Source organism: Ooceraea biroi, chromosome 7 (genome assembly GCF_003672135.1).
Source record: "Ooceraea biroi isolate clonal line C1 chromosome 7, Obir_v5.4, whole genome shotgun sequence".
Classification (NCBI taxonomy): Eukaryota; Metazoa; Arthropoda; class Insecta; order Hymenoptera; family Formicidae; genus Ooceraea; species Ooceraea biroi.
This window is the reverse complement of record NC_039512.1, coordinates 11140791-11164006: the sequence shown is the minus strand read 5'-3', so window position 1 is coordinate 11164006 and position 23216 is coordinate 11140791. Positions and strand designations below refer to the sequence as shown.

General features: G+C 41.9%; 3 protein-coding genes across 5 annotated transcripts; 1 reads left to right on the top strand and 2 right to left on the bottom strand.

Moving 5' to 3' along the window:
- Positions 1-81: 81 nt before the first annotated feature.
- On the bottom strand, positions 82-9416 carry LOC105279853 (protein Lilipod). Its single transcript, XM_011339917.3, has 9 exons — positions 9062-9416; positions 3953-4217; positions 3396-3499; positions 3181-3307; positions 3017-3085; positions 2592-2721; positions 2059-2416; positions 1697-1928; positions 82-1556 (listed from the first exon to the last, which is right to left on the bottom strand). The coding sequence occupies exons 1-9, from the start codon at positions 9119-9121 to the stop codon at positions 1300-1302; spliced, it is 1602 nt and encodes a 533-aa protein (XP_011338219.1). The 5' UTR covers positions 9122-9416; the 3' UTR covers positions 82-1299.
- Positions 9417-9708: 292 nt separating this feature from the next.
- Positions 9709-12708, bottom strand: LOC105279852 (ubiquitin thioesterase OTU1). 2 transcript variants are annotated; one of them, XM_011339916.3, is made up of 5 exons: positions 12182-12708; positions 11487-11643; positions 11013-11329; positions 10653-10908; positions 9709-9872 (listed from the first exon to the last, which is right to left on the bottom strand). In XM_011339916.3, the coding sequence occupies exons 1-4, from the start codon at positions 12422-12424 to the stop codon at positions 10690-10692; spliced, it is 936 nt and encodes a 311-aa protein (XP_011338218.1). In that variant the 5' UTR covers positions 12425-12708; the 3' UTR covers positions 9709-9872; positions 10653-10689. The 2 variants fall into 2 exon arrangements, with proteins under 2 accessions (XP_011338218.1, XP_011338217.1); XM_011339915.3 differs by having other exon boundaries at positions 9709-10908; positions 12182-12707.
- Positions 12709-12854: 146 nt separating this feature from the next.
- LOC105279854 (low-density lipoprotein receptor-related protein 6) lies at positions 12855-23140 on the top strand. Of its 2 annotated transcripts, none has more exons than XM_011339918.3 (8): positions 12855-13184; positions 13596-14357; positions 14651-15054; positions 15430-17763; positions 18940-19378; positions 19462-19780; positions 20642-20865; positions 20999-23140. In XM_011339918.3, the coding sequence occupies exons 1-8, from the start codon at positions 13109-13111 to the stop codon at positions 21370-21372; spliced, it is 4932 nt and encodes a 1643-aa protein (XP_011338220.1). In that variant the 5' UTR covers positions 12855-13108; the 3' UTR covers positions 21373-23140. The 2 variants fall into 2 exon arrangements, with proteins under 2 accessions (XP_011338220.1, XP_011338221.1); XM_011339919.3 differs by having other exon boundaries at positions 14651-15045; positions 20999-21372.
- Positions 23141-23216: the final 76 nt, after the last annotated feature.

Below are 23216 nucleotides of genomic sequence, written 5' to 3'. Positions count from 1 at the left end.
GCGAGTGGCTTAAAAATCGTGCACGCCCAAAACTCATTACAATATATACATATCTTGCACAATGGAAAAAAAGCTAGTAGCTTTTTTTTAAAATCTCATTTTTATTGCGATTTATTCAGTCTAAAAACATTCTCGTATCTCGCGTAACAAGTCGTTAAATAATTGTTCAAGCTTTTATTGTAATTAAGAACAATTTCTTAGGTTTCTTAGGTATCTTAATCTCAAGCAGTCATTAGAACTTGTTTGTAAGATGAAAAAGTATTTTCTTCTATTTTAAACGCGAAATTGTAAAATTGGGGGACGTTTAAAGCTAAGGAACGTTCGTCGAAGATTCCTCCTGGACGAGGACGAATTCTTGTGTATATAAATTTCTTTGAACGCCCCTGCGCGCGCGCGTAATTTATACCATACGTATCCTTCCTTCCCTTGCACTCCACTGTGAATTATATAATCATTCATTAATTGCAACGCACATTCGCTCAAGGCTGGATTCCTTGAGCGCACACAAATATATTCCTAAAAATAATATATTAACATAATAAATAAATAACTATCGGTATACGCACTACGGATATGACCACTTCGACGTCCATGGTCGGACGATGTCCTCAACTGGCCTCGCGCTTCGTAATTGCGACTGATCACTAACGCTCGCTTACTCAATCCTAAGCGATAAAATTGTAGGCTCTCACGAAAGTTTCGTTGGCTCTTCGACACAGTAATGCTTGACAATGCAAAAGTAAAAGCACGTAAGAATGTCCAAGAGTTAAAAAGCCAAGTTCGCAGACTCGGATTATATTGAAATTAGTAGGCAAACTGTTCATCAGTGATTTCAATGCAACTCCGAGGACGCAACGATATGTAGATCTTTAGAAAAGCCAATCTCAGGTACAAGAAACTCTGTGAACGTAACGTTAAAAATTCTTGGGACAATTTCAAAAATATAGCCTTCAAAATTACTTTTGGGGATTTCCCGAAATAATAAAATGTAGCATGCAGAAATAATAGAAGGCTTCGACATACCGGAAAACACCCAAATATACGATAATAATCTAATGATCTAAGAACTCGATGCTTCGTAAGCATCGAAGGATCGACGTGACTACAAAATTTGAGAAATTACGATCCAATTACTCTCTCAGACGCAAGACAACTCGATTTCCCGACGACTCGAAAGCTCGAAGAGTTCTTTGTTTCCCTGATACAGTAATTTGGCAACCAGACGAACTTTCGTAAGGTCCCAACGTCTCGTTTTCTCTCTGCTTATTAATTATTATACAATTAATATAAGAAATCAGTCTAATCTTCCTTTGTAGAAAAGATCCCTGACGATGATGAGTTTTTCTTCGCGTCGACGGCGCTCGTAGTCCTGAAGATACCCAGCAAGCTACTCCTCAAGCGAGCGTAAATCTCCTTGCGCACGGTCGCGGTGAACTTGGTGGCCAGGCAGCCGATCGCCGCTGTTGCGAAGATTAAATTGTAGAGGAGGACGAGCTTGAAGTTGCCAAGCCACTCGATACGCCCGAAGTCGCCCAGCAGATCAAAATTTGTCATTCCTACGAAGTACGAGACAGAAAAATTAGAAAGATTGATCTTTTACATTGGTAATTGTATTTAAATTACAATATTATGGCCTATTTTTTCGTGTTAATGCAATCATTATTATCTCCGTAATTGCAAGCTTATATTCAGGTACCTAGTATTCGCGATAATAATGGTAATGCCGAGCTGAGCACGAGCAAGAGAGCGCAGTTTGCGATAAGATGGGTGAGCGGCGTGGAGCGGAGCCTCGGCTGAACCCTTCTGACGCCCGGCAGAGCGTACAGGCCGATTGCGCTGGTCGCGGCGAGATAGAGGATCACCGCCACCTCGATGGTCGCTCCGATGGGTCCCAACTTGGACAGGGAACTGATGCCGAGTGTGAATTGCTGTAGAAATAGAAAGAGATAACATTTTTTTCAAGCGCGATCAACAATTTTCACAGAAAAGATTTACAATATTAAGAAAAAGGAAACAGGAAGTGGTAAAAATGTAACACCATCTGCCAAAGATACGAACCCTCGTGCTTAACGGTAATGCTTTGATGCCTATCAGCAACTCCAGAGTGTTCTGCACTGCCAGGAAGGCCGTGGCGGTGGAGAGCACGAGCAACGCTAACATCGCCACCGGATAGAGTAGCGTGCGACGCACCCACCAGGTTCTCCTCTGCTGATCCAACAGTTGCCGTCGCTTCTGAACCTCGTCCAGCCGTTGAGTGAGACCCTTTTGTAGAGCACCATTTTTCAGGCACAGCAGACCTGGACTGACGCTCAGCAACGGCTCGTCCTCTTCCTGCGCTGGCGTATCGCAGCTTGCCGCCGACATCATTGGCGTCGGTGATACGTACGATTTTCCTGTTGCCTTCGCATGCTGCAATCTGAATAAACCGTGCCGTGAAAAATGTGAGAAAATATGACAGAGACATTGAAGCGCCATGTGAAAATTAATACAATTGCTATATTTCGATTTTATACATCTTATATGTAATATTTAATTTTATGTAATAATATTTAAAAACGTCCAAACTCGAGAAAAAGAGAAGGAAACCTTACCTCCTGCGGATGCAATCCTCTTCTAGTCTATACGCGTAAAATTCCTCATCCAAATTCTTGAGGAATTGGGGTTTAACGAGAAACGACCCCACTACGCCGAACAGTCTTACAAATCCCACTGGAGTGCAGACTAAAAAAAGAAAAAAAAGAATCGAACAGATTAGACAATATCAATTTCATATATTTTATACGTAATAGTATTTAATTTACATTTTTCTCTACAAACTTCGTTGCATTTATTGTTTTAATTTAATTATTGATGTCGTCATATTCACTTAAATAAATTTGATTTAAATAAATTTACATAAAGTCCAAAAAAAATATAGTCCATTTAAAACATCAGTTTCTACAGGATAGACATATTACAACAAACATTTCTCTACTTCATCGTAAATGATAATGTTATGCAGAATTCCATCACTTACGTAACAACATTACTACGCCGACGAACGAGACGCAGGAATACAGGAAAGGCAAATAGTAACTCCATAAATCTGTAAAAGGAATTTATGTCGTTCGGAATTCGTGTCGGCATTCTTCTTTGATATTATAATTTTATTTCATATATATATATACACAATATACTTACTGAGCAATGTGTACAAATTCGATTTTTGGTAATCCAACAGGGCCGACAACACGTAAGTCATTCCGAGTACCATGCCGCCCAGAAGACAAAGTACCGTCACGGTCTCATACACCCTCGCCATCACGCCCTACGAATCATATAGAGTTGCAAGAGGATTAGCGGCTTATTACAGCCTTCTATGACGACATTAAGAATCGTTTAAGTTTGCATCTTACCTTCCTGTGACCCTCGAAGCCCTCCGACTCCGTGAAGAGATAGGCGAAGGGCAGAAACACGAAGAGTGATAGGTTTGAGAACAAGAACACGTGGTTCCAGAGACCTGTCAGGAGTAAACATATTTTATTGCGATGCAATATTTACGCGGAAATGCAAATTACAAGTCTTAAGTGAGTTTTTTCTGAAGAAATTCATCGATGCCGACGTCTTCCTTTTGATATATTATTAATACACACAGTAGCAGCGAACGAGACGTACAATATCTAATTAAGATGACGCAAATTACGGGTCCTAATCATGTAATAATCTACTGCACACTTATATCTTAATGATATGCGAGCTGTGTAACAGATGCTTTGCTTTGTCAATCTACGAGGGAATAATAAATGTTCTTACGTAGTCATTAACAATTAAATGATTACTTGCATCGATGTCTTTCTTCGAAATCTTTCAATATATTGTGTGTGTGTGTGTATATATCATGCGGCCACATCAATCTGATGTGTAGGAACAGATTTCTTTAAATAATTCATCTTGAAATTGCGCACGCCCTCACCTTGGATAAGAGAGCTATTGAGCCACTTAACGTAGTAGCTGTTTGGATAGAGGATAAGGACCTCATTGCTGGCGATAGACACCGGAAGCAGGAGGGTCGCTCCGATGGAGACCGCCAAAGCGACTGTGCACAGCCAGAGACTGATCCTGTATACGGTGGCCTCATCCTCGTCTATCGATAGATAATCCTCGCGATCACGGCGTCTGAAGCGCGCGATCAGCGCGTAGCTGGAGATGTACAGCAGCAGAAAAAGCAACAAGAATATCTGTAAAGATAAAAATAATATATCGTCAACTTAGATTACGAATTATATTTCAAATTGTTAAATTCTTGCATCGTTAATTGTTCCTAATAATTAAATATTTAACAAATTAAACTACTGATAATAATAAAACGCATGTTAAAAATTTGTTTAAGTACGAATTGTCACAGGATATCACGTAACTGTTTTATCACGTGTCTTTAATCCGCGATTGAAAGTGGCACTCGACAATTTCCGTGGCGTCACAGCATCGCATCCGCATTACGTAAATAATTGTAAATACCGTCTACGGCGATTTGCGGAATACTTACAACGTCAGGGAAATGCAAAACTGTGTGGGCAAACGAAGCCTTACCGAAGAATTCAAGCTTAAAATTTAATACGTATCTCGATCATTTTCTTCGTATGTCGCAATATACGTATGTTCCTTAAATATTGACCGTCAAAGAAAGACGGCTCTTGACACAAGTGATAAGATGGACGATAAATAGATACTAATATCAATGTTAGTTCGAATAAATATTGATCTTTCAAGGCTGCTTTCCTCAATGCTTGTCGAGAAACACGAATGCAACTGTCCTTATTTTAACAGAATACTTTTGATTAATTGCCCTTTTGCTTCGCAAAACATCAAAACTTTACTTTTTTATCTCAGTCTTTTTTTTCTTTCAAATTCTTTTAAAAGCTTTTGCTCTTCATATTTCTGTTGCTTTTTTTATTTCAAATTTGCATCTTCAAATGTAGATTTAATGTACGTTGCGCGTTATACATACATGCATATATACATACATATATATATATATATATAATTATTATTACGTTGTATAATAAATATATGCAATCGGCCTTGTCCGCGATGACGACTTGCCCCGCGCACGAGTGACGGTTTCAATCGCCCGCCGATGATTGACCTCGGTCCGTGCGCGTTTAATTTATTAATCCGTTTATTCGCGATCGATATTTTGTACATTTAGCGATAGCGAGAGCATAACGCATATAGCTGCTGTCTGGACGTTAACGTCTCGCGCTTTGCGTTACCTCGCTCGTCACCGCGTCACAGCATGTACATACATGCATACATGTATAATTGACGTATTAATTCGCCCGGGAGCTAATGTAATAACGCATATAATTACGGGCGGACAGCCGGGAGTGCAGGCGCGTGACATTTTCGGCATCGCGGCTGGCAAGAGGGAGCTTTTTCGCTGCGGGCTGAGAATAGCTGGGAGAAAAGCGAGACAAAAGCAAGACTTCGTAAAGGAACAATGCATATACACGAAGCATCGTTATTGCACGGCGCAGTAACTCGACTTTTTCCATCTGTGAACGTTCGGGAGCGGCACGAGGACAATTGCGAGGTCTCCCTTCCCTTTGAATTCTTCTGCATCGCGCTGTTCGCACTGATGAATGAATCATTCGCTCGTAGTGTGTTAAATCGCATGTGCGAGCTCTGATTAGAACGCGCCACGATTACAGTTGCGTGGCGTGAGAGTAATTAGCATTGCGCGAATCAGCATGAAAGCGCTTGATGTTCGTTTAATGATTTTGCGATTTCTGCTACGTGCATTAAGAAGTTGTTCAGCTGCAACAGACAAGTGATTCAAAAGAGACGAAATGCTCCAGGGGTGGATTACCGTTATTATTCGTCAATTTTGATCATTGACCTTGCTCGGGAAGTATACCGAGCGTCATGTGTTTTGTCATCCTCTTATCTGCTGCATCGGAAGCGCCTGCAATTCTAATTCTTTCTAATCCTAAGCTCGGATTATTACGAAATAAATATCCGGATGATACTACGAGATCTCTTTATTTGCCTCTTCTCGCTCTTGTTGCTCTTTAATTCCAGTCTCTGTCGTCACTGTTGTCTTCTCGTTCTCGAGTTACATTAGCTTGAAAGGTCTTACGAATGCTATTGTGTTTGTGTATAAATTTATTCTATCAGATATCACGTTCGAGAGCTACAATTTTTAGCTTTTTGTTTTCACAAGTATAATAAACGGTACATGCCTCTTTTCTCTGGTCACGCGGGCAGCTGAACACGAAACAATTAAATCACGATTGACGGCATGACTTAGACAGGAGAAGAAGTGGAACGTGCTTTCACGGTACTTTCCAAAGAAGTAAAAGTCAACAAGAATGTGCATTAAAACAAAATTGGTTGATTGAACCGTACGGTGAACGTATGTTTCTCTCATCACAGACACTCGATTGTAATCACAATCACATTCGTCGTAATCAAATTCGCAAATTCGAAAGCTGGCAGAGTTAATTAAATATATTAATTAAATATAATTTATGAATATACATATGTTTTTTAATATTACGTTTCTTCTCTGTTTAAAATTAACGGAGGCAGATCTACACCCACAGAAAAGATTTCTGAACTTAATGCTATTACTCTTTAATCTATCATAAAATAAGATCGCTATAGCGACAATCATATTTATTATTGAAAAGAAGCATATTTTAATCTTGAATAGAAAATTCGAAAATCTAGATTAAAATAATCTTGGTGCTATCCCATTAATTTTCTCAGAAGGATTTAGATAAAAATTTGTAGCAAATTCAAAATATTCTTGATTTAAGAATATTGTGAGATCTAAAAGACATCTTATTCTATTCTTGTAAGAGAATTTGTAGAATCTGCACAAAACGGCCAATATTTATGTGTTGCAATCGAAAATCGGGAAAGTGTTTCTGTTATTTACAATGAATAAGTGCAGTACTCTACAAGAAATATTAAAAGATATGGAAATGTCTTATCTCGAATCTTATTTCTCAAGTAAGTATATTGTACATACTTACTTACATTTCCATATCTTTTAATATTTCTTGTAGAGTATTACACTTATTCATTGTAAATAACAGAAACACAGAAACACTTTCCCGATTTTCGATTGCAACACATAAATATTGGCCGTTTTATCCGAATAAAGGACGGCGCCGAGTCGACGAGCGACTGTGAGAAAATGATGCGTCGACATCGACAAAGCCTACTATAAAGTGGCGCTAATATCAAATTATTCTACATACAAGAATATATAAGCATAAATTTGTATATGTTACTCTTATCTCGAGACAGTAAGACAATCTTATTTAATTCGAGAGAGAAGAACAGAAATTACTGATTTAAATTAAAACTTGTTTTATTTTCATATTTTTTATACTTGTAATACGATTAAATTAGTCAAGAATATTTTTCGTCTTGTTATCAGAAATCCTTTCTGAGGGTGTAGGACGATGGCGTTTTCCCAGTGGCCCCTTAAACTTCTTTAAACGGCCTCGTATTTTTCTCTCTCGAGTGCAACGTGCCAAGCCGGCGAGGCGACCGGTTTCTTTGGCGACGTCGCGCGGAATCCGCAAAACGAAGACGTCGTCCGTGCTGCGCTATGCTGCGTGACAAAAAATGCGCATCCTACACGCGTTCAGTCGCGTGGAGTCCCATTTGCGAAACGCGCACGAGGTGAACGCACTTGTATGTATGCGAGAGACGTCGTCGTGCTGCCTGAAATTCTTGCCGACATTCCTGGCGATTTTCGAGTCACCGGCGACGAACGGAACGAGAAGTCAGACGTTCAGGAATAATTTAATTTCGACGCGGTGCTCCGGATTCTCTGCCGGATGCGTCTTCATCCGCAAATTCTTCGTGCGATCTGCAATCGACCCTTTCTAGTCGAGAATATCGCGAGTTCCGTTTGTTCGAAATATATATAACGCAATTACTCCGTTTCTAATGTTGTGTTTTTTGCAATCAATCTAAAAATAAATCTTTTCAGTCTTCAGAAGAGCACAAAGGCTCACTGCTGGAGAGTTCTCTCGAGATTGCGGAATTACGCGTTTAAACGCGAAAGAAAGAAAACGGATTAAGAGAGAACGATAGACGAATGATATCTCTCTACAAACAAAGATCTCGGGCGCGCGTACTCTGTTATTTATGAAACAGGTCGTATTTTCTCCATAGCGGAGAGGACGTCACGTATCGGGAGCGGCGCCTCGTGCCTCTTATCTGTCTTTCTCTCTCGTTTCAGCGCGATATCCGTGTCGCGTTTCAGCGCTGAAACACAATTAAATACGCTTCGATCGAGGGGGCGGTTTTACAACGGTTCTGTAAACTTGCGCGCCACGCAACACGTAACGCATAATTTTTAAACGACTCCAACGGGCAGTCGAGCGAACGGCGGTTCCCGTTAAAATAAACAAACAAATAAACTCGTCGAGATCCACGTCGACAGCTTGAATCGTCCGTCAGTGGGCCTTCGGCGATGCCAGCGCGGAGCGTTATCTCGCTCGCGTGGTTCGCACGATAAGATCCATTTTCACAATTGGATAATTAAGGAAACTTGACCTTTACTCGACTCGAGCGAGTCCCTTCGAGCCGCTCGATTTGAAGCCCGAGCGTACGGTGCACTTTCGTACATCTGTACGAGAAGCTTGGATCTTACGATCCCATCCACACCGTCAGTTCCGCACGTCTCGACGCAAATATTACAGAAAACTCGACCCTTGCGACCTTAAACGCTCTGCACGTAATACGGGTTTTTCCGGAGTCGTTACAATTGAACACGAAGTGAATCCTTATTTTCGATACGATATCTCGAATTCGCGGATTTCGATCGTGCGCTGCCTTGCAGAAGCGATCGAATTTTCAGTTTTGCGCCGACCTTGTCCTGAATGTACCTTCGACGCGATGGGCTAGATTTAGTTAAGTGTTAATTAAGCGTTTTCCAAGGCACGGGCATTTCCCGCTCGGGAAATTGAATTATGCGAGCTGTAATTTATCGACGAGGATCAGCAACATCCTGGCCAGCTCGCGAGGCCGGGATGTACTCGCACGTATATATACTCACTATGTTCTCCCGCACGGTGTTGTGAAACAATTGTTCCCTGAGATCAGCATCATCTTCCATCTTCACCTGTTTGTCAGCGGATTGTCTCGGTCGGCCGACAACGGCAACGACATTTTACTCGTCTCACTCGGATACGTGTGGCATGCTCCGGCACTCCCACGAGGAGCGACGCGACGCGACGCAACGCGCACGGAGACCCGGGAGGGGACTTTGCTCGCGGTCTTGACGCGTGTTTATACGGCGGTAGGCACGACGCGCTCGCGACGCTACGAACCAACCAAACGCCACCACGGCTCCTCAACAGCTGCTAACGTACTGATCACGTACTGTCATGGCCGATGAATTCAAACGACATACCGAGAGTTCGCCGTCACGCCGCCGCAGCGCTACTGTCGCTAGCTAATCTAGTTTCATAAAGACGAAGAAATCACTAGCAAGTTTCTAGAAAATAGACTATCTTATTGGATAGTGGTCGAAATCGGAATTAATTAAAATTGGTTGACGCGATATTTGATTGAAAATTGCGAGCGTAAAGACCGACGTTTGCGCGAAATTGTTGTTCATTATTTACAAGATATAAATGTAGAACATCAGCAGGTCCTATGATGATCGATATAAGATCGAAGACGTCAATAACGAACGATATGTATAATCAAAATCAATAACTTGTATATTATGCATATCAACAATCCTCAATAGTGCAAACGATTCGCAATAATGATAGGTGCTTTGCTATTCGCAAGCGCCGCGATCGAGTAGAAAACGTCGTTAGCTTATCGTCGTCTAGCTGCAAAACGGCTATCCTTTAATCCTAAACAGTATAAAATATTCCTAAAATACAATTGTTCTATCGTATAATGTATATAATAACAATTAGTATTGCATAAATATACTTAAAATAGAACTTAATGCATATGCCTAAGAATATTTAGAATATAATAATTATACAATATAAATTGAATAGAATTTATAAAAATAATATGCATGCGCACTCCTTTTTCCCTTTCTCACTTTTGAACTACATCTTGTATGCCACGCGTTTATATATATATAAAAATGCTAATCTCTATATTTACAATCATTGCAAAGCTAATTTTTGTTAAACGAATTGCTCGCCAGAAGAATGAGAAAACGTCAATTTTATCACATTTTGTTAATTTCACATAATAATTTATCACATAACGTTAATCAATTTAATTTGGTGCATATTTTACGTCCGACAGACTTGTCAAAATTTTCAAACTAAATTTGTTCGTTAGCAATAATTGTACACAGCTTAAATCCAATAAGATCAAAGAAAGTTCAGACTATTATCTAACGTGATGTAAAATTGTTTTAATTATACTTTCTCGAATATTATCAATCTGTCGATATTTCAACGTGAGGCTTTTTATACGTTTGATTTATGCGAGAAACAATAGGAACTTTCTATCGCACGGATTAAGAATTTACGGTAATGAGTGTCTGGGTGGGTATTACGTATCGAAGATAACGTAAATCGAAAATAAATAAATAAACTTAATTCTGGAACACTTTCGAAGAAACAGTTGCTGAAGATTGCATATACTGTTTAGGTTTCAAGGATAATCACCTAAGAGTTAAATCGTACGAGCTGATGGTACGACGGGCTACGCCGCAATCTCGCCGAAGTTCATGTGGCCAGTATCTTTGGCGTGCTGTTGCGCTGCCATCTGTCCATTCAGTCTAATCTTACAGTCGTTGCATATAAGCGTGAATTTTTGCACGTCCGTGTACTGACGACTTGATCTTGCTTCCTTCGCAAGCTGGGCCGCCTCCAGCAGTATCTTTTCATCCTCGGTGGGAAAGATTGTTTGGATGCTGCCACCCTACAAAATGGAATACAATACAAATTTTAGTAAAAAAAATTAATTCTTCTAAAATCTGGTAAAAATTGAATTGACCCGTGACGTCGACTGGTCAGGAGACTTACATCGAGTGGTTCCAGGTAGAGCGGATCGTAATGAATCCCATCGAATATGAGAAAGACTCGTTGAGCATAATGCTGATCCTCGCCGAATCTGTTGATGATCGCGTTAATGCTGTCGATCACTGCTATTTCCAAGCCATAAAACTTGGAAAGAATCGACAGCTCTATCGCGCCGCCCCAGGAGTCGGACTTGAGGATCCACTTGCAGTACTCGCTATTCGGCCTGCCCAGGAAGGCATCGGAATATTCCTCCGGGTCCGCCGCTACAGCGTTAGCTATGATTTCTCTCATGAAACTGGCGCAGGTGGTATCGACCTTTCCTGAGAAAATGTTAATCTGTTATTAATGTTGACGCCTTCCTGTAGATTTAGTAATCTTTTTCTTCCAGAAATTCTTTAGTCTTGAAATGTCTGGAATATAAATATGATCTAGAGTAGAAAAAAGATATTCGGAGAGTGTCTTTTGGCATTCACTTACCATTGAGGACATAACCGACACTGGTGAAGAGACAGGAGTTGTCTGCGGGTACAACTTTTCTCATCAGAACACCAGGAGAATTGGTGAAGCTCTCTTGATCAACGATATGGGAGCGACCAAAATCATTGAACTTCTGCTCATGTCCGTTGAATATAATCTATGTAAGATATTCATGTAAACATTCTTTCTTTTTTAACATGTACGTTGCCGCATCAATCACGTGTGCTCCACTTTGAATTCTCCATTTAGACAATTTAATATTTTCTCTACTAAACATAACAGACTACACAAAATATTTTAGAATATGTTACAATTACAATTTCTGCTTTTTTCTTCTATATATATATTACAGTTTAAATGTTATAGTTTTAGTTTGCAACTTTTATGCTAATATTAATTGTGCCCAACTTATTTCACATTTGCATCTAATGCTATAAAATACGCAAAACATGATTTACACGAAGAAAAAAGTTATTTACAAAAATAGCTATAATAAACTAGTAACTAATAACGTAATAAACCTTGAAATCATTCATTGAACGATTGAGTTCAATGAAGGATTGACGTGACTGCGAATTACATAATATCCTCTATTATGTAGACACCTAACGTACAGACATTCAGAATAAAGAAAACAGTATTTTTATTTCTTCTTCTCTACCCTTGCAAGCCAATCATGCGGCGACTCGACGAACCTGCTTTTCCTCAACAATCAGAGTATCTCCAGAGATGATACCAGTGTGCTCGATAGTGGTATCAGCAGCGTCCAGGTCGACGGGCTTGGGTGGGAAGCCAGCGAGCACGTGGAGAGCGGCGACGGGTACGCCAGTAAGCTCGGCGAGTTTCGTTTTCAGTTGGGACACCTTATCGTGGGCGGCGAGGCCGCTGACGACCTTCTGACCCGACTTGGTCTTTACCCGGAGCACGAGGCCCGCCATGACGACGATCAGCCTGTGAACTGGAGACGGCGACGGCGCGGATCCGGACTCGCTGGTGCGAACTTCCACCAATCAGCTGTTCCACGCGTGCCTGCACGACACTCTCGTTGCCGTCGTCTTCGACGTCCAAGTCGTCCTCACCACAATTAGACGATCAATCATGTACACTCGCGAGGGTGCATTGTTATCACGCGAAACAACTGGTGATAACAACGCACAACGAACAGCTAGTCATTGCGGACGGAACAATACGAGCAACACACAGCGAAGTAGGACTCTACAGTGAAGTTGAGTGCAGTTGCTATCGCATCGCAAGCATCTCGCTTACATACGAGGCACGAGTGGCTTCGAGAAAACATGACGCGACGCTTGCCGCGCTGCAGGGAACCACGCGGTAACCAATCAACTTGCGCTATATATCACTATGCTTCAACGCATGCGCGTTCGATTCTGCCCTCTACATCAGCCGTGTTCAATGGTAGAAAGCTTCGCAGCATGGTGTGCGATTTATTTAGCTTCTTGTTGGCGTGTGAATGGCCGCGGGTGCTAAGAAAGGAGATATAACGTTGTGTACAAAGACAATTTATTCGTCCGCTCATAGCGACGAGATGACTCGCGAGTTTGATCGTGTCGCGTCGTAGATATTGAGCAGCTCTTGAAAGATATGTGAACTTTGCAATTAAAATGGCCCCCGCTCTGATCGCAAGCAGCGTGTTGTTTGTCGCATGCGTTTTATGCTGCGGCATTTTTTCTTGCAATGGTAAGTGGCATCGGTGGCTCTTCTATTCGTCTTTATCTCCCGAAAAGGAGCATTGCTCTTCATTCGGGATACATAGCAGCAGTTTTCCGCTCTTCTCTCCTCAGCTGCTCATTTTGTTTATCAATTGTTCCAATGTTTTTCATTTAGTTTATTTGTGTTGCTATTAATACAAATATTCGTTTGTTATCTTCACATATTTTTTTCTATATGCATTGTTGCTTTTTTACACGTAGCCGCTCACCCAATTTTGAGTGTAAACATGTAATGTTAATTTTTACATTAATACATAGTATGATACACTTAAGATTTGCAGATCTTTGCAATGAAATTTTTGAACTTCCCCCTTTTGTGTAATATTTTTGTTTTAGAAGAATATTATAAGATAAAGTAAACTGCTATTATACCTTTCAGGCTCGCCCATTGTCTTGTTCGCCACTCACAAAGATATTAGAATGGCAAACGTGTCGCGCAGCAACAAGTTTAATATCATTGTCAAGGATTTATCGGAAGGCGCGGCGTTGGACTTCTACTATGAACGTGGACTGATCTGTTGGTCGGACAGTAATATGGAAATGATACACTGTGTCCAATCCAACGGCACACACACTGGTGAGCGAATGACCGTGGTAAATTCCAGTCTAATATCGCCCGATGGGCTCGCTTGCGACTGGTACACGGGCAAATTGTATTGGACGGACGGTGAGAAGAACCGGATCGAGGTAACCAGCATTGACGGCCGCCACAGGAAAGTGCTCTTCTGGACGGACATTTATCAACCGCGCGCGATAGTTCTGGCGCCGATGAAGAGGATTTTTTTTTGGACTGATTGGGGCGACGTGCCCAAGATTGAGCGTGCTTCCATGGATGGCGATCAAAGTTCGCGCGAGGTGATCGTCTCCGAAGATATCTTCTGGCCGAACGGTCTTACAGTCGATTATGAAAACGAACTCATTTATTGGGCGGATGGTAAACTGCGCTTCATCGCCGTAATGGATTATTACGGTCGGAACAGACGCACGCTGGTCAGCCAAGGCCTGGACTATCCGTTCGCCGTCACATTCTTCGATAATCGACTCTACTGGACAGATTGGAAGACGTGGTGCATCCATTCGTACGATATGCGCCAAGCACAGCCGCATCCACGCGAATTGTTCCATGGCGAATACATACCTGGTATTATGATACGTTTATTATTAATTTAAGTCAATATTAATAAAGTAAATTAAGACAGAATATTAATTTAAGTTGTTCCGTACATGTTTGCTGCTTAAAGTTACACAAACTTTGCTTTGCACATCTTTCTCGAATTAATTATTAATTTTGAGAATACCAATTGTTTGTCTAAGATTTATTATTTTGCACATACACACATACATTCTTAAATATTGTTTTACTGAGACGTTTATTAATTTTCTGTTTAAGTTTCGTGATATTAGCATAAAACACTCAAGTTTCGTTGTTTTCAGGGGACATTAAAGTATGGGATGCAAGAAAACAGCCTTATGGCGATAACCCTTGCAGACGGAATAACGGCAATTGTTCTCACCTATGTCTGCTCAGCGCAAATGAGCGTGGGTATAGTTGTGCCTGTCCTACGGGCGTCAAATTGATCGACAATTACACGTGCGCGAAGGGACCCGAGGAATTGTTGCTGATCGTCCAGCGAACTGAGATTTGCCGGATATCGCTGGACTCTCCCGATTACACCAACTTTGTGCTGCCTCTCAACGGTGTTAAGCATGCGATCGCGATCGATTTTGATCCGGTGGACGAGATGCTGTACTGGACCGACGAGCAGGCGTATGCCATCAGGCGTGCCTCCTTGGACGGCTCAAATCAGCAGGATGTGATTAATACCGAGGTATATGAGGTATATGATGTACATGATATAGATATGAGGACAGCACGAGTTTAAACGGAATTTACTTAAGGCTCTTGAACTTTTTCTTAAATTGTTCATTTAAATTAGGATCTTTGTAATGTTACTAGATAAAGGTTCTGTGATTTTCAAACAATGATACAAATCGAGCAAATATCAACCTAACACACGGTTGACAGTGAGTAAATTACTAATAATAAAAGCGAATTGTAAATTAGTTTTGTATAAATTTTTATATGTTTTCGTTCTGTTTTGAACTCTCTTGGAGAAGTCTTCGTGTTGATTATTAAAGTTTTCTCAACAATTAGTGCTGTGTTGTGGACTATCGTGCTGCGGCCGTTACTACTTTCTATTATATTTCCGCAGGTAGCGAATCCCGACGGCATCGCCATCGATTGGATTGCCCGTAATCTGTACTGGACCGACACGGGTACGGACAGGATCGAAGTGGCTCGTTTGAATGGTACTAGTCGTCGGGTGGTGGTGAACGAGGATCTGGTCGAGCCACGAGCGATCGCGGTCGCGCCGGAATACGGCTGGATGTTTTGGACCGACTGGAACGAGAAGCGGCCAAAGATCGAGCGGAGCAATCTCGATGGTAGTGGTCGAGTCCAGCTGATCACGAAAGACATCGTCTGGCCGAACGGCATCGCCCTCGACCTGGAGCGCAGGAAGATTTACTGGTGCGACGCCAAGACGGACAAAATTGAAGTGTCGAACATGGACGGCACCGATCGGCGCGAGGTGATTACAGATAATTTGCCGCATCTGTTCGGTTTGACCCTGCTAGGAGACTATCTGTACTGGACGGATTGGCAACGACGCAGCATCGATCGGGCGCACAAGTTAACCGGCGGTGATCGAGAAGTTATCGTTGACCAGGTGCCGAACGTGATGGGCGTGAAAGCCGTGCATCTGGGCCGGCCAACCGCCAGCAATTCGCCATGTGGGAACAATAACGGCAACTGCAGCCACCTTTGCTTCAACAGGCCTGGCAACAAGTATGTGTGTTCCTGCCAAATCGGTTACGAGCTGACCAAGGACACGCGTACGTGTATCGTTCCGGACGCCTTCCTCCTGTTCACCAAGCGAGAGAACATCGGTCGGATCAGTATCGAGAATGCCAACACTGACAGCATCATACCTGTCACTGGTGTCAAGGAAGCTACTTCTCTGGATTTTGATATAGCCGACAGTCGTATCTATTGGACGGACGTCAAACTGAAAGCCATCTCGCGTGCCTTTATTAATGGCTCGGATCTGGAGAGGCTGGTCGATCTCGGCTTGGAGACGCCGGAGGGAATCGCGCTTGATTGGATCGCGCACAATCTGTACTGGACTGACACTAGTATGCACAGGATCGAGATGATTAGACTGGAGACTGGCAGTAGACGGGTCCTCGTCTGGCAGAATCTATATGAACCCAAATGCGTGGCACTAGCTCCCGAGCAAGGCTACATATACTGGACCGAGTGGGGCGGTACGGGCACCATAGAGAGGGCCTTGCTGGACGGTACGCAGAGGCAGGTGGTGCTCGCGCACATCGGCCGGGCAAACGGCCTGACCATCGACTACAGCACCCAGAGAATGTACTGGGCAGACCTATCCACGCCCGGGATTGACTCGTACGACTTCCTAACGCGACGGAGGAATATGATCATCTCACGCGATGTCGTATACCCGTTCAGCGTTACGCAGTACCGAGATAACATCTACTGGACTGACTGGAACACCGGGGACATCGAACGAGCGAACAAGTTCACCGGGGCGAATCGCACCAGGATCCACAACAGGCTCGAGTCCGTGACGGACCTGCATGTATTCCACTCGTCACGGCAGACCGGCTGGAATCCATGCGCGGTCGCGAACGGCAACTGCAGTCATCTGTGCGTCGCGCTACCGGGCCCGCACGCGAACAGCACGTCCACGTCGCACAGATGCGCGTGTCCCACGCATTACACCCTGGCCCGTGACAATCGTACATGCATCGCACCTCGGCATTTCATGATCTACAGCATGCGCAACGCCATGGCGCGTTACTTGCCAGACCAGGCGGACGACTGCGCGGACGTGGTGATGCGAGTGCCCGGCCTGAAGAACGCACGGGCAATCGAATTCGATCCGGTGACGCGGCATGTTTACTGGATCGACGGCCGTACCATGTCGATTCGCCGTGCCTTCGAAAACCGGACGCAGCAGCAGCAGCAACACAGCAGCACCGTAGTGGTGTCCACCGGCGGTTCCGGACACCCGTTCGACCTTGCGCTCGACCCGCTCGGCAGACTGCTCTTCTGGACGTGTACGGCAAACGATGCCGTGAACGTCACTCGACTGGACAACGGTTCGGCCCTCGGTGTCGTGGTGAAGGGCGACGGTGAGAAGCCACGGAATATCGCTATTCATTCGCGACAACGGCTGCTCTTCTGGACGGACGTAGGCAGGAAGATGCGGGTGATGCGCAGCAAGATGGACGGCAAAGATCGCCATGTGATAGCTAGCGAGCTGCCGGAACCACTGAGCAGTATAACCGTTGACACGACGACCAACACCGTTTACTGGGCGTACGGCAAGCACATCGAGTGCTCCGATTTCCTGGGCGGCAATCGCAAGATCCTGGTAGCCTCCGCCACGCAACATGTCCCAGTAACGTATCTGGTCGTTCTCTTCGATTATCTCTACTGGTACGATCGCGACACACAGGTAAGCGTAACAGTTTAATAAATTTTTAATATAAATTTAATACAATTATAGAGGAAAGTCCCCGATTATGAGATACTATATCGATTTTGCCGAATGTAAGGAAATCTATAGGCAGAATTTAAAAATGTAATACGTTACCTTGAAGAGAATTTAATAAGCTTTAGGTTGGTCAAATGAAAAATCTAATTTAAATATTATTTTTTCTGAAAATTAAAAAAATTTGAAAAAAGAGCTTTACGCAGGATCGAGAAAGTGTGCTCCTAATATAAGATAACTCGAGAAATCGGTGTTAAAAGTGCAAAATACATCAGTATTGCAATTAAAAAACTTTATTAGATAGTTTTATAAAAATACTGCTGCCACAGCCTTCGCCAAATCTTCACGATTCCACTGTCGACGCTTCCTCGTATCTCTAACCTCCATAGTCAGATTCTATAAAAATTAAATACACAAAAATTCGTAATATAAATTCGTATTAACTTTTCTTTAACCTTAAGTAGTATTTTCTTTCTTTTTATTACACTACATAATCTTCATATTCGAGCAATAATTATCTCATATTAAGAGTACCCTGAATATCTCATTATACGAGCCACACGCCTAGCGGTTCCGCGATCATGAAATCTAACTTCTACAATTAAGCAATTCAACAAATCGAGTATTTTCCTGTTACTACGATTCTACTCTATCATTGCATACTGAATTTATTGCCAACCATTTCTTTATTATATAATAAACAAGGTTTAAAGACTTACCTCAAGTTCCTTTGACATGTTCACAATTTCACAAACCTTTTCTTGCAAAAGCTAAACGCAATAACGAACAATGAATTTTTCACTAAATACATTTTACACCAAGAGTAATAAGTTCATGGTGGAACTAACAGATGGTGCTCACTAGTTTAGCAGAAACCCCATTATCTCATATTAGGAGCATATTTCATAATAGGGGATTCTCCTCTATAAATAATATATTGTTGAATAAAATAATTGACAAGATCCAAGGTTTTACAACAAAAACAAATAGAGTTAGATGATTAAGAAATTAAAATATAACATAAACGATATTAATATGGACCAACTCCTGATTTGTTTTTGACATTTGAAAATTTTGATCTCGATTGAAAATCTCAGCAAGAATCCGTACATTTGCTTTACGTTATGTTTTACGGCGCAGGTGCTTGAGCGGGTTAACAAGACTACCGGTGCGAGCGTGAAGCGAAGTGCGATAATGTCAACAAGTCGCGCGATGATGGACATTATCGCTGTCAACACGCCGAAAGACTCGGTCATGGAAGCGCACGTGTGCAGTCCGTTCAATGATTACGGTGGCTGCTCGCACTTCTGCGTCGGCACTGATGACGGCGTTTCGACATCGCCACGCTGCTCGTGCCCGAGGACTCTAGTTCTATCTGATGACGGTCGCACTTGCCGCGCGGCTCCCGCTTGTGGAAGCGATCACTTTACCTGCGCCGCGCCGAGCTCGGCCGTGGCCAAGGATTGCATACCGGTCACGTGGAAATGCGACGGACAGAGCGACTGTCCTGACGGCAGCGACGAATTGGGTTGTCCCGCGTGCGGCCGCGATCAATTCAAATGTCAGAGCCACTGTATCGGTAAGTGTGCATTCGCCCATGATTGGACATTGACTCTAGTTTAATCTAATAGTAAACGATTACTGCACCATTGTTCTTCTCAGATATGTCCTGGGTTTGCGATGGAACGACGCAGTGTCCTGATGGTTCGGACGAAGCACACTGCTGCCGAGCCGGACAGTTTCAGTGCATCGGAAACGGCGTTTGCATCTCTGGGACAGCGCTATGTGACGGCTGGGACGATTGCGCCGATGGTAGCGACGAATTACCACCGTCCTGTCCCGGGCCGCACGATTCGCATCGTCAGGACGCCGGGCCGAGGATCGGCGGCGAAGCCGGCAAGATGACTTACATAATCATCATTCTGGTAGCGGTGCTCGCAACCACCGTATTCGTCTTGACTTATTACTATTGCCGCAGAAGGTTACTATTACTATAATCGCATTATCTATATTTATCATGACAATTTATTATTCCGATTTATACAGGGTGTCCCGGGTTTTAACCGACAAACTGCGGGAGCATATTCTACTAGTGGAAATAAGAAAAAATTCTTATATCGAGTTTGCTTAGAAATGCTTTATTACAAAGTTATAAACCAATATTGAAAAGAAATATCAGATAAGTAACAACGGATTTTTTCACAAAAATAAAAATTATCTACGCAATGATTTAGTGACGCATTTCAAAATGTTGTCCTTGCACATCGATACAAGCTAGACATCGACGTAGTACAGAATTTGTTACAGTACGACATTCCTGAAAATTTTGTTGCATCTCAGTAACTGAATTAGTAATTCGTTGCTTTAAATCTATCTGGTACTCTCCTGTTAGGAAATCTACGTTGATACTCTCGTACGGCAGCTCGTGCATTTCCGTCACAGAATCCGTACACGAAATGAATATCGGTGTATTCCTCATTTGAAAACACTTTTGGCATTCTGATAGTAATTGCTAGTTGACACGACGATTGAAATCTAACAGCTACTGTTGTGAAAGTAACAATCATACTGAATCGTTTCAACATAGTGAACATGAATACATGTGAATACACGTAACATAAACATCTTCGACCTTCCAAATTCTACACTATGTTCCGTTGTTACTTATCTCATATTTCTTTTCAATATTGGTTTATAACTTTGTAATAAAGCATTTCTAAGCAAACTCGATATAAGAATTTTTTCTTATTTCCACTAGTAGAATATGCTCCCGCAGTTTGTCGGTTAAAACCCGGGACACCCTGTATATAATATTTATATATTGCATTGTTATTGTGTAAAGATTTGTCGGGAACGAGGGTCTACCCGATATACTGCACGACTCAGCCGGCGACCCTTTGTCGCCGAAACCCAACAACAATCGTGTGCCGAAACCGATGTTCGTATCACAGAAGAACAATAGGAAGGATGGAGGGAGCGGCCTGAAGGCTGGCATGGAAGCCGTAAGGATGTCCATGCTGAATGGCAGCAGTCTCGGTTCGAGCTACGATCGCAGTCATATTACAGGTAACTTCGAGGCTTGGAAAAAAAAAGAATAAATCAAGGAAGCGTTTATAAACGTGAAATTACTACTTTCGTGTCTTTCACGCGCGAAAGACAAAATTGCCGTATTTTTTACATTTTATTATTAATATCGTAGGTGCATCAAGCTCTACCAGAGGCAGCTCCGCGGGTGGATATCCTCAGGAAACGCTAAATCCACCGCCAAGCCCAGCGACGATTACCAGTTCGACGCATTGTTCGAGCAGTAATGCGTCGCGTTACAAGCCATACCGGCATTACAGGAGCATCAATCAACCACCACCGCCAACACCATGCAGCACTGATGTCTGCGACGAGTCCGACAGCAATTATCCAGCGCGTTATCGCTATGAGAGCGAGCCGTTTCCGCCACCGCCGACTCCGCGCTCCGTCTATCATAGCGATGCCGCCATCAGCTGTCCACCATCACCTAGCTCCAGATCATCGACATACTTTAGTCCCCTACCGCCACCACCGTCACCGGTACCCTGAAGAGAGTCCCGAGAAACAGGTAACATGGCAGCCTTCCCACGATTCAATGTTTTTGCATTTATCGATGATTTATTTCATTGTTCTCTTCCACGTTACTTGACGGTGCCTTAATCGTTTGCAATCGTAGTCGCTAAATTGATCGTCAGGCGCAGAAGGCTCGATTTCGGACCATGCGAAATGATGAAAAACGTAATGTTAGCTTGTTACAATGACGTGAAAAAGGTACGACAGAAAACGTGCCGTTTTAGTTCTACGATGAAACAACAAATAGTTTTGTTGTTCAGGTATTTTAGAAAGTATTTTGAGATATATTGAATTTGTTCTACGGATCTGTTGTATAGATTCAATGTATTATATTGTTTCACAGCGTGAAACAATGATACATGGAATATTCTGAGCTAGGTTCTGTCGTAAGAAACAACAGGTCATAGTTTTATTACGATTCGTCTTTTCGCGTCTGTTGGTCTTTGATTCTGAAGTTGACTCGCAGATAATCGCGACAACGGCAATAATTCGTGCGAGGAAATGTTTATGGTTCGTTAAATTTGTCTGAATACTTTTACAACTCCTGCTCTGATCCTCTGGCTATTCAATATAACACGAAATTATACGTTTCAGCATGAAATCGCATTAAGAAAAAAATGATTTTAGCGATATATGATTTTTTTCGAATTTGTTAATTTTAAAACGTATTAAGATTTCCAAGAAATATAATTGGCAATATTGCAGTGCTGCAATATTACAAATAATTCATAATTATTGCTCAATATTATATTAATCTGTGAAAAACAAAGCAATTTTAGTTCTGTTTCCGTTTGATTACAATATTTCGTGTTATAATTAAATAACCTTTAAATTAAGCAGGAAAGCAACGAGTGGCAAGACTTTTAGACTGATAAGAGAAATATTATTCGCTAAGTTACCTATATGCATAATAATGATTAATACCATTAGTGCCTACACAATTTACATTTTGATAGCTCGCAATGTACAAACGAAAGATAATTTTATTGCGATGAAATTTGTAAATATCTACTGTAGGCTAATTAGATTAATTTCTATAAAACTAATATGGATATCAGACTATCAGTATCATATAAAATGTAAAAAATGTACATGACTATAAGTTAAAACTGGGAAAGTGTTAGAGAAGCATCTATCTGAGCGGATACCTTTTATATCCGCACATACGTTATTACACAAAACATTTATCTGCAGTCTACTTTAATTGTGATATCAAAGTATATCGTATTATTATAATGTTAATCTTTAATAGTATTATAAATTATATTAACTCATTTAATCTCGATAATGGCAGTTAACCAAAGGCTGCTTATTTTATATACTTTATTACTAAATTTCTAACGCTTTACATGTTTTTCTTTTTTACTCTTCTTAATTATAGATCGTAATGGTTTTTAAAATAAGTATTATTTTTTTAAGATGAGCAGTACTTGCCTTCTAGGATACTGATCCAATTTACATGTGTTTAACACTTCCTTTCGATAATTATCATAATCTCTCGTGGACTGCACAACAATTTGACATATCATATGCGTACGTATGCCGCGCACACTCATACATATGTAAATTAGTTTGTAACAGGGCGCATGGAGGATCAATGATCAATCAAAAGCTTTGCAATAACCAGTACATTTTTCATGTATGATATTTACATTAGAATTCAAACACACACACACACACACTGTATGATGTATATACCGTATCAATACACAAACGACGTATCGTTAACATTCGTTCCCATAAAGATAGCGTGTGCGCTGAACAAATGAGGAACGGACGCAACATTTGTTTAAAGTTTTCCTCATACTGCGACATGATCA

Bases quoted from the DNA above. Each gene is read 5' to 3' on its own strand.
- LOC105279853 (XM_011339917.3), bottom strand. From the start codon at position 9,121: ATGGAAGATGATGCTGATCTCAGGGAACAATTGTTTCACAACACCGTG. The intron at 3,500-3,952 runs GTGAGGGCGTGC...TACTCCTGACAG, and splicing joins CAATAGCTCTCTTATCCAAG to GTCTCTGGAACCACGTGTTC. The intron at 2,722-3,016 runs GTAAGTGATGGA...TTCTTTTTTTAG, and splicing joins CGGCGTAGTAATGTTGTTAC to TCTGCACTCCAGTGGGATTT.
- LOC105279854 (XM_011339918.3), top strand. From the start codon at position 13,109: ATGGCCCCCGCTCTGATCGCAAGCAGCGTGTTGTTTGTCGCATGCGTT. The intron at 14,358-14,650 runs GTATTATGATAC...CGTTGTTTTCAG, and splicing joins CCATGGCGAATACATACCTG to GGGACATTAAAGTATGGGAT. The intron at 15,055-15,429 runs GTATATGATGTA...ATATTTCCGCAG, and splicing joins TTAATACCGAGGTATATGAG to GTAGCGAATCCCGACGGCAT.
- LOC105279852 (XM_011339916.3), bottom strand. From the start codon at position 12,424: ATGGCGGGCCTCGTGCTCCGGGTAAAGACCAAGTCGGGTCAGAAGGTC. The intron at 11,644-12,181 runs GTTCGTCGAGTC...TATCTTACATAG, and splicing joins TGATTGTTGAGGAAAAGCAG to ATTATATTCAACGGACATGA. The intron at 11,330-11,486 runs GTAAGTGAATGC...ACATTTTCTCAG, and splicing joins TGTCGGTTATGTCCTCAATG to GAAAGGTCGATACCACCTGC.